At 43.1% G+C, this 14,386-nt stretch overlaps 2 protein-coding genes across 3 annotated transcripts in view; one reads left to right on the top strand and one right to left on the bottom strand.

Annotated features, from left to right (window-relative positions):
- rfng (RFNG O-fucosylpeptide 3-beta-N-acetylglucosaminyltransferase) overlaps positions 1 to 8,705 on the bottom strand; it is a 28,934-nt gene extending 20,229 nt beyond the window's left edge. Inside the window, exon 1 of one of the 2 annotated variants that reach the window (XM_033044571.1) lies at positions 8,016 to 8,705. In XM_033044571.1, coding sequence (XP_032900462.1) covers positions 8,016 to 8,519 — 504 coding nt within the window. In that variant the 5' untranslated portion in view covers positions 8,520 to 8,705. The remainder of the gene's footprint in view (positions 1 to 8,015) is intronic. The other variant, XM_033044570.1, reaches the window with a different exon arrangement.
- Positions 8,706 to 11,664: 2,959 nt separating this feature from the next.
- Positions 11,665 to 14,386, top strand: part of gps1 (G protein pathway suppressor 1) — a 43,721-nt gene continuing 40,999 nt past the window's right edge. Inside the window, exon 1 of the mRNA XM_033044572.1 lies at positions 11,665 to 11,809. Within this exon, the coding sequence (XP_032900463.1) occupies positions 11,765 to 11,809 (45 nt within the window). The 5' untranslated portion in view covers positions 11,665 to 11,764. The remainder of the gene's footprint in view (positions 11,810 to 14,386) is intronic.

The raw sequence follows: 14,386 nt of genomic DNA on the forward strand, positions 1-14,386 counted from the left end.
AATTGGCTTTAGTAAAAAAAAGAAGAATTGTCCCTAGTGTTAGTGTACGGGGTGATTGCTCGTCGGTGCAGACTCGGTGGGCCGAAAGGCCTGGTTCCGTGCTATATCTCCAAAGTCCAAAGCCAAAACATCTGGAGATCTGTACGTTCAAACATGGTATACCCTAAATTATTCCAATGTTCAGCAGCACATTTACAGTGTGACTGTGCAGATTCCTAGCCCTTCATTCCCACAGCATGTGTAACCGAAGAATAGCTCCAAAGATTAACGGGTGGCACAGCAGATGTATGAGTGTATACACTAGATCAAACAGATGCTAGACTCATTCCTTTCCAGGAGATAAAACACAGCCTCTAAATTCTAATTTATACAAATTCAAACCAGGTCAACACACCAAGCAAACCACCAGTCTCTACTGACCCGTTTCAAACAATTTGTTAAACTCACTGCAGAAAAAAAACATGTCTTCGAACATAATTAAAATCTTGATGTGCTGAAACATGAGATTCTGAGGGGGTTAGACAAGAAAAATACTAAGAGGATGTAAGTGAATCTAAAATTGAGGGCATTGTCTTCAAATAAGGAGTAGGTCCTTTAAGACTGAGACAAGAAGGAATTTCTTCTCTCAGAAGGTCCTGAATCTTTGGAATTTTCTACTCAAGAGACCTGTGAAAACACAAACAAGTTGTGAATATACTCAAGGTTTAAGTGTTTGCACTGTGGGATTATGGAAAACAGGAGGGAAAGTGGCACTGAAGCCAAGATCAGACAAGCATGTTCTTATTGAATGGCAGAGAAGGAAGGAGGGACCAAATGGCTTACTTCTATTTCTTATGTGCAAGATATCAACATGAACGACACCCATGAGACAATTGCAGAGTGAACTGGATAACTGAGAAACACAAAGAAAAACATTTGTTCAAAAAAGAATAATTACTCAGAGCTAATATTAAATTGGAATATTATGAATTGTGAAGTATAATTAAACAGGATTAACCAAATCTATCCACTCCCATAACAAAAGGGTTTACCACACAGTGGTGCAGCGGTAGAGTTGCTACCTCAGTGCCAGAGAGGGGTGGGAGATTGCAACCTTCACGTGGTCCGCCCTGTTTCGACAAATGCAATCAACCCGGTGTGCACAATCAAATAAGATCAAATAGAACAAGTTGTCCTACAACTTTAGGCTGTGCACGCCATACGCAAGAAGAAGAAATGCCCGAGACATGGGTTCGATGCAGAGTACGGGTGCGGCCTGCACGGAGGTTATACGTTCTCCCCGTGACCTGCGTGGGTTTTCTCCATTTTCCTTCCATATTCCCAAAACGTTCAGGTTTATAGGTTAACTGGCTTCTGTAAATTGTCCCTTGTATGTAGGATAGAACTATTGTGAACGGGTGAACATGGACGCCACAGACTCAATGGGCCTGTTTCCAGGCTGTATCTCAAAAATAAAATAGACTAAAACCCAAGAGTCAATCTACCACTACCATTTTAGAATTAAACAAAGCTTTTGTGGGAACATGCATGAATGTATTTATCTTCTGTGGTGGCGTGGTGGCTTTGACTATATATTGCTTAGACATGACTTGTATCCTATTTATTCAGCACAGAAACAGGCCCTTTGGTCCAACTTGCCCATGCCAACCAAGGTGCCCCATCTAAGCTAGTCCCATTCGCCTGTATTTGGCCCATATCCTTCTAAACCTTTCCTATCCATCATCCTATCCTCTTTAGTAATTTCTGACCAGTGTATTACAGACTGTGACGATTCAAAAATGCAGCGTGAGCCAATTCCCTTCAAGGCAGCGAAAAGCTGGCAAGGAACATGAACTATTCCCTGTAGCCATTCACAAAAGTCTGTTTGCAGCTAGGACTGCCCATTCACTGATCAGAAAGAAGCCTCCTTCAGCAGTGCAAATCTAGAGACAGTTTGTTGCTTTTTAATTTTTGGTGCAGTTTGAAGGCATCTAGTTTATTTCCTTTCAGCTGAAGCTGGATATTTTGGGGTTTGAAGATTATTTACAGGCTACAAAAGCACAATTAATTGAAATGAGTAATCTCTCTCCCTATCCTCTCTCCATCCCTCACTCTCTCAATCTCCCTCTCTCACACAATCCTCTCTCTCTCTCTCTCTCACACACACACACAATCTCCCTCTTTTGCTTTCATTTGGCTTTCTTAAACAGCTAAAATGTTATGGAAATCAAAGAAAAGCTGAAGATGCTAGAATTCCGAAATAAAAGCAGATAATGGTGGAAATACATGGAAGATCAGGCGATATTTGTGGAATGAGAAACTGGTCTTAGCCCCGTTGCAGGTGTAAGACCCTTCGTCAGCGATGTTACTGAAATGGCAGAAAGTTATGCCCCTGTCCCACTTAGGAAACCTGAACGGAAACCCCTGGAGACTTTGCGCCCCACCCAAGGTTCCCGAAGGTTTTTGTCAGTCTCCCTACCTGCTTCCACTACCTGCAACCTCCGGCAACCATCTGCAACCTCCAGGAACTGCACGGAAACCTTGGGTGGGGCGCAAAGTCTCCAGAAGTTTCCGTTCAGGTTTCCTAAGTGGGATAGGGGCTTAAGTCAGTGATATCTCTAATTTACAGATCACACATTGGGATAAAAGTGCCTTGCTTGCTGATCGAGTGTGTGATCCACTGGAATTCACATGGCATCAAATCTGGCAGGGGACAAATGTGTTGTTTATTTTCCTCAGTTCCTTGAACTTTGTCAAGAGTTTCAGTGTCATGTCAATTAATGAAGGGGCAGTATTTGCCATTCCCATGGCCAATCTACAGTGAAGATTTCTGCCAGATTGCGTTAACACCCAAGTTACATTAATATTAACAGTTTATGAAGGAGATACAAGAAACTGTGGATGCTGGAATCTTCAGCAACACACAGAGTGCTGGAGCAACACCCTGTGGAGGGAGAGGACAGACAACGTTTCAGGTCAGGACGCTTCTTCAGACTGATTTCAGGTTGAGTCTCCTTCAGACTGACAAACATTGCCCGTCAATTCCCTCCACAGATGCTGTCTGACTCACTGAGTTCCTCCAGCATTTTGTGTTTTCACATAATGTGTTAATGTGTTTTGTGTTCTCTCAACTATTTATGATGATTGGTTTTGAGTCATAATGTTGCTGCAGTTTCCCTCACACGCTTCGTCTTCTTATTTTGCTTCATCTCTCAATCTTTTATAACTCTTACTGTTTACTTCCATTGTAGGTTTGATCTGCCTCTACTAATAACCCATTAGCTTTCATCCCTTTGGAATTACCCAATTTTCAACGATATTTTCATTATTGATTCAATTAGATTATGATTTCAGGCAGCGTGCCTTCCTCAAACTGACAAACGTTGCCTATCCATTCCCTGCACAGATGCTGCCTCTACTCGCTGAATTCCTCACCAAAATGCTCCCATTTATTTATAGGTAGATAGACACAAAAAGCTGGAATAACTCGGCGGGACAGGTAGCATCTCTGGAGAGAAGGATTGGGTGACGTTTCGGGGAGATGGATAGGAAAGGTTTAAAGAGATATGGCCAAATGTGGGCAAGGGTAGATGGGACATCTCGGTAGGCATTGGCAAATTGAGCCGAAGCGCCTGTTTCCATGATGCATGACTCCATCTCTCATCCAATTCATCAATTGTGGTATTGCATCCAGTGGATACAATTGTGGTGGCACAGTTTATGAATAAGGGGCAAGCTATTTAGAATGGAGATGAGGAAAAAGTTTTCACACAGAGGGTTGTGAATCTGTGGAATTCTCTGCCTCAGAAGGCAGTGGAGGCCAATTCTCTGGATGCTTTCAAGAGGGAGTTAGAAAGAGCTCTTAAAGATAGCGGAGTCAGGGGATATAGGGAGAAGGCAGGAACGGGGTACTGAGTGTGGATGATCAGCCATGATCACAGTGAATGGCGGTGCTGGCTCAAAGGGCCGAATGGCCTACTCCGGCACCTATTGTCTATTGTGTTATTGGAAACTGCATCTACAAATCTTCACAGAATTGAACACTCTGTGTCAATTGCTAAATCCAAACTCAAGCCCACTTATCCTTCAAGCTAGTCATGTTCTCTTTATAGATGAGTAAAACAAAGGAGCCACAACTATTTCTTCTCTGATTAAAACAATACTTAACCATTGAACCACATCTTAAACCTATCTGCCCTTTTGAATGATTTTCTAGAATGCGATTAAATTAGGACTGAGTTCACCTTCTCCACTGTGCTACTTTACAGTGGTATTGGTGTCAATCCTGTTCACAGAACCTTTAATCTGCCTGTTTATTCTCCAGTCTTCAGCAAACTAACATCTGGTATTCATTTAAAAAAGAAACCAGAGGGGGTAGCGTGGAGGTTGGAGGGAGGACAAAGTAATGAGCAGAGAAAAACTTAGAACAATGAGGCATTTTAAAAATCACTGCACAAACCACTTTACAGGCCCTGGATCCAATTTAACAACAGTGAGTGTTTCATAATGCAGATCTGGGGCTGTGAAGGCTTCATAATTAAAAAAATAAAACCGGTGTTGAGTTTGGAAATCCTTTACTTGTGCTGAACTTATTTACAAAGAGGCTCACACAGCTTTCAATTCTATTCTTCATTTGGGTACAATATTCTGAGACTAGTGCTTCAATGCACTGCAAAACCTCATGTTGCCCAAAGCTTAAAATGTTAATTTGGTTGCTCCACAGAAAGGCTCCTCTACATAAAGCAACTAAAGTAAAAGGGTTGGAAATCTCCAGGAAAGAAGTGGTGTCAGTAACATAATCTTCAATTACAGAGAGACGGCACAGGTGGTGCAGCGGTAGAGTTGCTGCCTTAAGGGCCTGTCCCACTGTACGAGCTAATTCAAGAGTTCTCCCGAGTTTGCCCTGATTCGAACTCGGAGAATTACGGTAATAGCCATTTGTAGGTACTCGGGGCTCTCGTGGACATTTTTCAACATGTTGAAAAAACTTCACAAGCTTACCACGTTTCCTGAGTACCTGCCGTTAGCGTTACGAGCCGCTAAGAGACGTCCCGAGCTCCGACGTACCCACTACGTGTATTCCACATACTCACCACGAGTTTGATTTTTTTTAAACTCGGGAGAGCTCTTGAATTACCTCGTACAGTAGGACAGGCTCTTTACAGCGCCAGAGACCCGGTTTCAATCCTGACTATGGGTGCTGTCTGTACAGAGTTTGTACGTTCTTCCTGTGACCGCGTGGGTTTTCCCTGGGTGCTCTGGTTTCATCCCACACTCCAAAGACCTACAGGGACTTAGTAGGTTAATTGGCTTCTGTAAATTATAAATTGTCCCTAGTGTGCATGACAATGCTAGTGTTCGGGGGTGGTCGCTGGTCGGCACGGACTTGGTGGACCGAATTGATAACCTTGACTAGAAATGTTGTTTCTACTGAAGCATTTCTGCGTAACTTCTCAATGAAAGTTATCCCTACATAAAGTTAAACTATTGAATATTTTAAAGAAGGCTTCTTCTCACTTGAAAATATTTTTGTAACCTTTGACAGGTTCAAAAACTCACACGTTAAGTATAGCCTCAGCCATATCCAGCTCATGTTTCGTTTAGTTTAGAGATACAGCATGGAAACAGGACCTTCGGTCCACCAAGTCCACGCCAACCAGCGATCCCTGCATACTAACGCTATACTACACACACTAGGGATAATTTACAATTAAACCAAGCCAATTAGCTGACAAACCTGTATGTCTTTGGAGTGTAGAGGAAAATCGGAGATCCTGGAGAAAACCCACACGATCACGGGGAGAACGTACAAACTCCGTATAGACAGCACCCGTTGTCAGGATCGATCCCGGGTCTCTGGCGCCATGAGCCAGTACCTCTACCACTGAGCCACCCTCATAGGTTTCTGGTGAGGAATTGCAATATTTAAAGCTGTTGGAAAAGCAGTTATTGTGAAGATTACAGAAATATACAGCATCTGAAAAATAGTCATACTGATGACAATGTTCATTAATAATGATTTCTTGAAGAAGGATTTCACACTTGAGGTTTCACCCCAGTAAAACAAATAAATGCAATGGAAATGGACAAATGTCATTATAAAAGCAAGGGATCAATTGTCTGGTCAAATACGCATCAGACTCAGAAAAGCAATTTTGTTCATTGTTAAAGTGGTTAGCATGTTTTGAAAACCTGTATCATATGAAAGGTATTAAAAGGAAACGCGTGCTTCCAATCAGAAAATCTAAACATCATGAAACAATTCTGAGCGACTATTGTAAATAAGCAACAATAGAAGCAGTGACACGGAGTTTGTTTGTTCCAACATATTAACACATTCTTGTACAATGAAAATGCGCTTTCAAAATAATAAGAATTTTACATATTGGAGATCACATTTGGAGGAAACAAACCATATGGCAGATGAAATTTCAGGTGATGCATCTTGCAAAATTAAACCAAGGCAGGACTTCCACAGTAAATGACAGGGCCCTGGTGAGCGTTGTAAATTAGAGTCCTGGGGGTACAAGTACATAATTCCCTGAAATGGCGGTAGACATGGTGATGAAAAAGGCATTTAGCATGTTTGCCTTCATCGAACAAGAGTACAAGAGATGGGACATTCATGTTATTGTAGTATAGGACATTGAGGACACTGTCTCTGGAATACTATGTACAGTTCTAGTCGCTATGCTACAAGAAGGATGTGATTAAATGTAGCTTCTAGTTTGGTTTAGAGAAACAGCGTGGAAACAAGACCTTCAGCCCACTGAGTCCACACCGACCAGTGATCGCCCTTGTACACTAACACAAGGGTCTCCACCCGAAACATCACCCATTCCTTCTATCCAAAGATGCTGCCTGTCCCGTTGACTTACTCCAGCACTTTGTGTCTATCTTCGGTGTAAACCAGCACCTGAAGTTCCTTCCTACACACTAACGCTATCCGACACACAAGAGACAATTTACAGAAGCCAATTAACCTACAAACCGACATGTCTTTGGAATGTGGGAAGAAACCGGAGCACCCAGAGAAACTCCACAGGGAAAGCATTCAAACTTCGTATCGACAACACCCGTGGTCAGGATCGACCCTGGGTATCTGGCGCTGTAAGGCAGCAACTCTACCGAGGTGGAAGATTGCAACCTTCACGTGGTCCACCCCGTTTCGATGAATGCAATCAACCCAGCGTGCACAATTAAATAAGATCAATAAGATCACGTGAATGATAAGTAGGATAACATAGAGCTAGTGTAAACGGGTGATCGATGGTCGGCGCAGGTTCAGTGGGCTGAAAGTTTAGTTTAGAGATACAGCACGGAAACAGGCCCTTCGGCCCACTGTCCACGCCAACCAGCAATCCCCGCACACTAACACTATCCTACACACACAAGGGCCCATTTACAATTTTTACCAAAGCCAATTAACCTACAAACCTGCACATCTTTAGAGTGTGGGAGGAAACCAGAGCTCCCGGAGAAAACCCACGCAGGTCACGGGGAGAACATACAAACTCCCTACAGACAGCATCTGTAGTCATGATTGAACCCAGGTCTCTGGAGCTATAAGGCAGCAGCTCTATAGCTGCGCCACATTGTCATTGAAAGGCCTGTTTCTATGCTTTATCTTTCAACAATCAATCAAACAATATTGATGATAGACACAAAGTGCTGGCGTAACTCAGTGTAGCCAGGCAGCATCTCTGGAGAAAATAGATGCCCAATATTGATCGCTATGAAATGATCCCTGTTCGGAGAGGGATGCAAGAGAGGTGAGATGACAGAAGGCTCAAGGTCTGAGATTAAAGACATAAAGTCCCATAGCATGAAAACAGGCCCTTCGGCCCAACTCGCCCACGCCAATTAAGATGCCCCATTTCCACTAGTCCCATTTGCCCGCGATTGGCCCACACCTTTCCTATCCATGTACCTGTCCAAGTGTCCTTAAAATGCAGTTATAGTATCAACATTACATTATTAAGCATCATCAGGGGGGAGATTTTGAACTTCATTTGAAATCCCGGGCAAGTCCTCACCTGGTTCTGGACCAGAGATATCCAGGTCTGAAAGAGCAGATCCAATCTGGCCTTGTGATACTTCCGTGTGGTTTTCACCGCAATAAAGATGTCACTGAGTTTCACGTTGTGTTTGCCGGAGCCGGGGCGGTGAAGGGGGGTGTCCCATAGCAGCAGAGCTGCCTCCTCCTCTGGTGTAACCCCAGCCCTCTCTCTCCATGGAGGCTCCTTCTCCTCGAGGCTGTTCTGGGAACCTCTGGGTGCCTCGGCCACTTGGTGCCAGGGGAGTCCCCTTGTTGGGGTAGGGCTGGGACGAGTGCTGGAGCTCCCGGCGGAGGTCGCAGCCAGTCCTTGCCCGTGCAAGGAGCTCCTGAGCCGGGTGGCATTGCCGGACCTCCAGGGGATGGAGACTAGCAGGTCCTGGCGTGCCCATTGCTGGAGCCCCACCAACAGCAGCAGCGAGGTGCAGAGAGTGAGGGCGAGCAGGAAACAGAGCCGGACGTTGGCAGAGCCGTGGAAACGCATGGTCCGAACTTAGCCCGAGCCCCCGCGGGCGAAGGAGCCGCAGCCCGGACCCATCGCCGAGCCCCGGCTGTCACCACTGCCCGCTGCCAGCGCTGGGCTGCTCCCCTTGCAGACGAACCCAGCCAGCGAACAAGAGTCCACAAGCTGCGGGCGTGTTCAGCCCTTGCGTTACATTGGATCGCCACCTCGGGTGGAGGACTAGCTTGTTCCAAATCTGTTTCACACAGAGAAACACACAATGTGCTGCAGTCATTCAGCAGGACAAGCAGCATCTCTGGAGAACATGCACAGGCAACATTTGGGATCGGGACCCTTTTTCAGACCCTTTATTCCGAGTTTGTTTTAACACAGAAAAACATACAAAGTGCTGGAAAACATGGATAGGAGACGTTTCTTCACCCCCTTCTGTCTACATCTCTCTAAAGACTACAACATCCACATAGGCTCAGAACAGTATAGATTTGGGGGCATTACTTTTAATTTAGCAGTATTATTGTCTATGTTTTTTATTGAAATTGTCTTGTGGACATATGACAATAAAACACTCTTGACTCTCGGTTTAACACAAAGAAACACACAAAGTGCTGAAGTAATTCAGTGGGTCAGCCAACATCTCAGACCCATCGTCTGCAGTTTCGAGCCTCTCCGTTTTACACAGTGCAGTCTGATTTTCACTTTCTACTGCACTGTTTGCATTTATGGCCAAGCAATCAACAATTCTGCATTATAACCTGTTGTTTAACTTTACAAATTTTCTCCCCCAAATTAACTTAGAAAGCAATTTGAATTTGTCTGAATTGCCCTGGGTAAAAGATTCTGAGCATTTACCCAATCTATTCTCGTCATGATGTTATACACCTCCATGATATCAGCCCTCAACCTGCTGCATTCCAAAAAATAAAGTCTTAGCCTGCCTAACCTCTCCCTATAGCTCAGGTCCTGTTATTTTTTATTTGATTCATTTACAAGAAGGCCCCAGATTCTTTAAATACCATCATTTTGCTACATTTCATCTTTTTTTTTAATTCAGCATTTTAATCTTCCTATTAAAGTGGATCCGTTCTATTCCATCTCTCATAACCAGCCATAGCAATGTCCACTAATCCTATACAAGTTTATTGAAAATGTCAGGTTTTAATTTTGGTCAGATTTCATACAATATGGTAGAAAACAAAATAATCTAAATCACTGAACTTTATCTATCAATTTGCAGTTGCTGGGTGTCCCACTCATTTTCTTACCTGGCTTTGTATCATTATTCATGTACATCGTGGCATAAGCAATACATTTATAAATATTACATAGAACATCCAATGTGAAAACCTAGCCATTCAGGACAAATGGTCCTTGCAGATAAGCACACAACGGATCAATAAAGCTATGCTGGAAGTATTAGACACAGAGAGGGAATGTATTCATGATCTAGCAAAATAATTATTTCATCTTGGCTCATATTCATTTTGAACAAAATAATGCAAAATATTATATAATAAAAATAAACTGCAGATGCTGTTTTGTACCAAAGAAAGACACAAAGTGTTGGAGAAACTCAGCGGGTCTGTCAGAAAAAGTCCCAACTCGAACATCAAACATCCATTTTCTCCAGAGGTGTTGTCTGACCTGCTGAGTTACTCCAGCATCTTGTGTCTATTAATCCAAAATATTATTCTGGTATACTCTTCTTCAACACATTATTTTACTTTACAAAGAATAAGGAAAACATATCTAGCTGGACTGTTTTCATTTTGGTTTCCCCTGTCATCACAATATTCTTTGTAAGTTTAGTGATTTACATTTTTTCCCCCTACTGATTTGTATAAAATCTGACCAAAATTCAAACCTGACATTTTATTTATATATATGGAACGCACAATAACTTGGAATAGGATGAATGGATATTCTATCATGGAACCAGAAGGAAATAATTAAGCTTTCAAACTGTTAAGACTTACAAAGATATCTCAAGGACTTAATAAATAGAGTGTGATGCTGCCCTTTGCCAAGTGACTAATATAATTTTACAAATGTTCGTTCCATGTCCACCAGAGCAAGAAGAATACAAGAGGATGCAAGAAGTATCCTCTCCACATCTGCATTCCTAGACTATAGATGGTTCATTATCCAGGTCTACAGTTAAACTGTAGAGCTATATTTGAGATAATTCCACTTGAGTACAACTATTTCCAGGAACGTAGGAGGCTACAGAGAGGGGTAGAAACGGCTCGGTCCATCATGGGTACTGACCTCCCCACCCTCGAGAACCCTAAAAAAGGCAGCCAATATCATCAAAGACCCACACCACGCTGGCTATGCTCTCAACTCACTGCTACCATTGTGAAAATGGTACAGGAGCCAGAAAAACATTACCACGAGATTCACAAACAGCTTCTTCCCAGCAACCATCAGGCTTGAACACAGCAGAACACTAATTTCAGTAACTGTGATCTTTGAAAGACTGTCTTTGGTTGCACTACGGTTTGCACTATTGTGGTTACCTAATGTTATGGCTATTAATTTATTGTCCTTTTATCTATGTTATTTCATTAATGGGCTTTTAAGCTGCAATCTAAGAATGTAGTTGTTCCATATGTTGATGCAGCACTGCACAACTGCAGTAACAGGTGAGACTGTGATATTTGTATTCAGAATTCACAAACACTTTTTCCACCACGGATTAATTCCTCCTTCTCTTCGTCTGTGTATAAATCCTTTACTTTATCACAACTAGCTTGTGCATAAAACGTCAAATGATGTAAGTTAACTAACCTCCACCCCTACACAAGCACTATGTGACCACCCACCATCTTTGTGCGGGGCAGAAACTTGCCCCGTCCATCCCGCGCTTCACCATTCACGCAGACGTCACTAAGCTCCATCCTCTGCCCGCCATCTTTGTGCGGGGCAGAAACTTGCCCCCCTCCTTTGCTTCACCGTTCGCGCAGACGTCATGACGCACTATCCCCGCCGCCATCTTTGTGCGGGGCAGAAACTTGCCCCGTCCATCCCGCGCTTCACCGTTCGCGTAGACGTCATGACGCACTATCCCCCGCCGCCATCTTTGTGCGTGGCAGAGTGCTCTTTCCCCGCCGCACGCTTCAACACTTGCGCAGACTCTGCGGGGCATCGTCCACCGCTGGTACGTCACGACGCTGCAGCGTGCCCGCCTGTGGAGGTTGACCTGTCACCCCCCCAGTGATGAGAGTGCCCGGATGCGGAGCTGCTCTGTGGCCGCTTCGAGTCGCTGAATGAGGGAGAAAATGCCCCTTCCCGTTCAAGTGTTAAATTTTCAGGTAAAGTGGCGACCGCTGCCTCATCAGAAGGCGGATTACAGCGCGATGGGGGAGGGAGGGTGACCCGGCCGTGGGCGCGGGGGAGCAGAGCCGCGATGCGGCGCTAGACGGGCCAACATGACAGTTGGTGGCTGGCAGAGTGAACCTGTTACCAAGGCTGCCGCTCCCGCCCGGGGAGCCCGGTCCACCCCGGCCCTGTGCCCTCACCGTCCGCCAACCCCCGCCTGCCCCGGACCGCCCTCTCCCCACCTCCCCTCCCCCTCCTCCTTTCGCTCTTCCCGCAGCCTGAGCACAGTGATGCCGCTGATGGGCCTAACCGCTCAGGCTTCCTGCTACCCGCCCAGCAACACACTCCTATCCCCCACTGCTTTACAGCAAATGCGTCTGCAGTTCAGTAATCTACTTGTGGTTTATAATTAGATATAATTAATATATATTTATTTAATGTGTTTATGATAATACACTGTTATCCAGGAGTCCACTCTCAATGTTCCCTACTGCATGTGTCTTCAGATCAGTAATCTAATTGTTTTATAACTTGTTTGATTTAATTTCTGCAAACATACATATATTTCAGTGTTTTTAATCATAAACTAAACAAATTTTCTGGTATTAAACAATTTGAAATGTGGGAAGTTTAGATAGGCATGTAAGGACTGGAGGGACATGGATCAGATGGAGCCTGAGCACAGTGATGCCAACTGATGGGCCGAACAACTCGGGCTAGCTGGCTGGGCTCATGTCACCCTCCCAACAACACACTCTTAATACTGCTATTCTATACTGCTTTATTGCAAATGTCTCTGATAACATTACTGCTAATATACCATATTCAGGTATTTTGGATCATAAACCAAGCTGAATATCTGCTATTTATTAAATACTTTGAAATTTGAGAAGTTTAGATGTGCAGATGGATATAAAAGGGATGGAGGAATTTGGAACAGATGGAGCCTCAGCAGACTGATGCCTGTTGATGGGCCTAACAGCTCAGGCTTCCTGATGCTTGACCAGTCACCCATTCTTAAAGCTTCTATTTTCCAACTGCTTCGTAAGGTCTGTGTTTAATCTAGTAATGTTTTATTTCATTTCTCTGATTAATCTTGTTTTGGGTGCATTGGATCATAAACCAAGCAGCATTTCTGGTATTTATTAAATACTTTGAAATGTAGGAAGTTTACATAGGCACGTGGATTTGAGGGGAATGGATGGATATACATCATGTGCAGGCAAAGGGGATTAGTTTATCTTGACATCCTATTTGGTCAGACATTATGTGCTGAAGAGCCTGTACCTGTGCTGCACTGATTTATGTTAGGTGGTGATAGGCTCAGCTGGCTAGTGGCTAAGTTACAAGAATCCTTTATAGAGGGCAATAACATTGATTTGGATGTAGCAGCCAGGGGGATTAAAATTTAAAGAGGTTTTTAAATACTGGAAAGGAAAGAATCATCGGTGATCGTGTAGCTACTGATTGGCATTAAGAGAAGGAAATTTTCCATGCTGGTCAGACCTCTGTCCCTCCAGGTTCGGCAATGTGAGTGACTCTTGCCTGCCTCCTGACTTTGGTGCACATGGGATAGACTATAAATGCTGATATTACAAGTGATTCAATACAATAACAAATATGTTTTTGAAAAAATATGTTTGCATTCCTGACATGAGAGCAACTGACTCTTTGTTATGACGTTTGTGTATACAATTTTAGGTTAAGAATTTGATCAACACAGATTTAAAAACCTTAATTTTTATATTGTACACATCACACATGTTGGTCAACGTGGAATGAAACTATCCAGTTTGAAATTGAATATTTATATAGTTAATGACTTTATAATTTTTGTGTGTTCCTTATTTAACAAAGAAAGGAAGATGTTCTAAGCCCATCAGAAGTTCAATATATATTTTTTGCTGGACTTTATTTTTGGAATTTAATGCTTCTAGCCTTTAATAATAGTGAAGAGAAAACTTTGCTTTTCTGCCCTGAACAATTTTAAAATTTCTTCCTCGATAAGCCTTCTGATTAGTTTGTTTGAAGAGGGATGGAAGTCTTTGCTGTATTATTAAATACAACTCCTTCCCATTTTTTGGAAATAAAAACAGCGCTAAAGCATTTTCCTGGGCATCATTGACCATTTCTCTTCCCATTACTTCTAACCTTTCTGTTAATTTGGAGTGCCCTTCCACTGTCATCTCCCTCTCAAATTTGTAATCTCAGGGTTGGCTCCTACTTTTGCCACAGTACCAGAATAGCCTTCACCAAAATTCCAAACAACATCCCCATTTATGAATGTTTACTCTCCTTGACTTTTCACTGTTCAATATGGTTGACATTCTCATATCTCTCCCGTCATCCAGCTACATAAAGCTGTCCTGCATGGTTCCTTATTAATGTTATTGCTCTTAATAATAATAATAATAAATTTTATTTATGGGCGCCTTTCAAGAGTCTCAAGGACACCTTACAAAAATTGAGCATGTAGAGGAAAAACATGTAAGGGGAATGAAATAAATAGTAGAGACATGACTAGTACACAAAGTAAAGACAGAATTCAATACAAAACACAGTATGAGGTA

This window comes from Amblyraja radiata, chromosome 26 (genome assembly GCF_010909765.2).
Source record: "Amblyraja radiata isolate CabotCenter1 chromosome 26, sAmbRad1.1.pri, whole genome shotgun sequence".
Classification (NCBI taxonomy): domain Eukaryota; kingdom Metazoa; phylum Chordata; class Chondrichthyes; order Rajiformes; family Rajidae; genus Amblyraja; species Amblyraja radiata.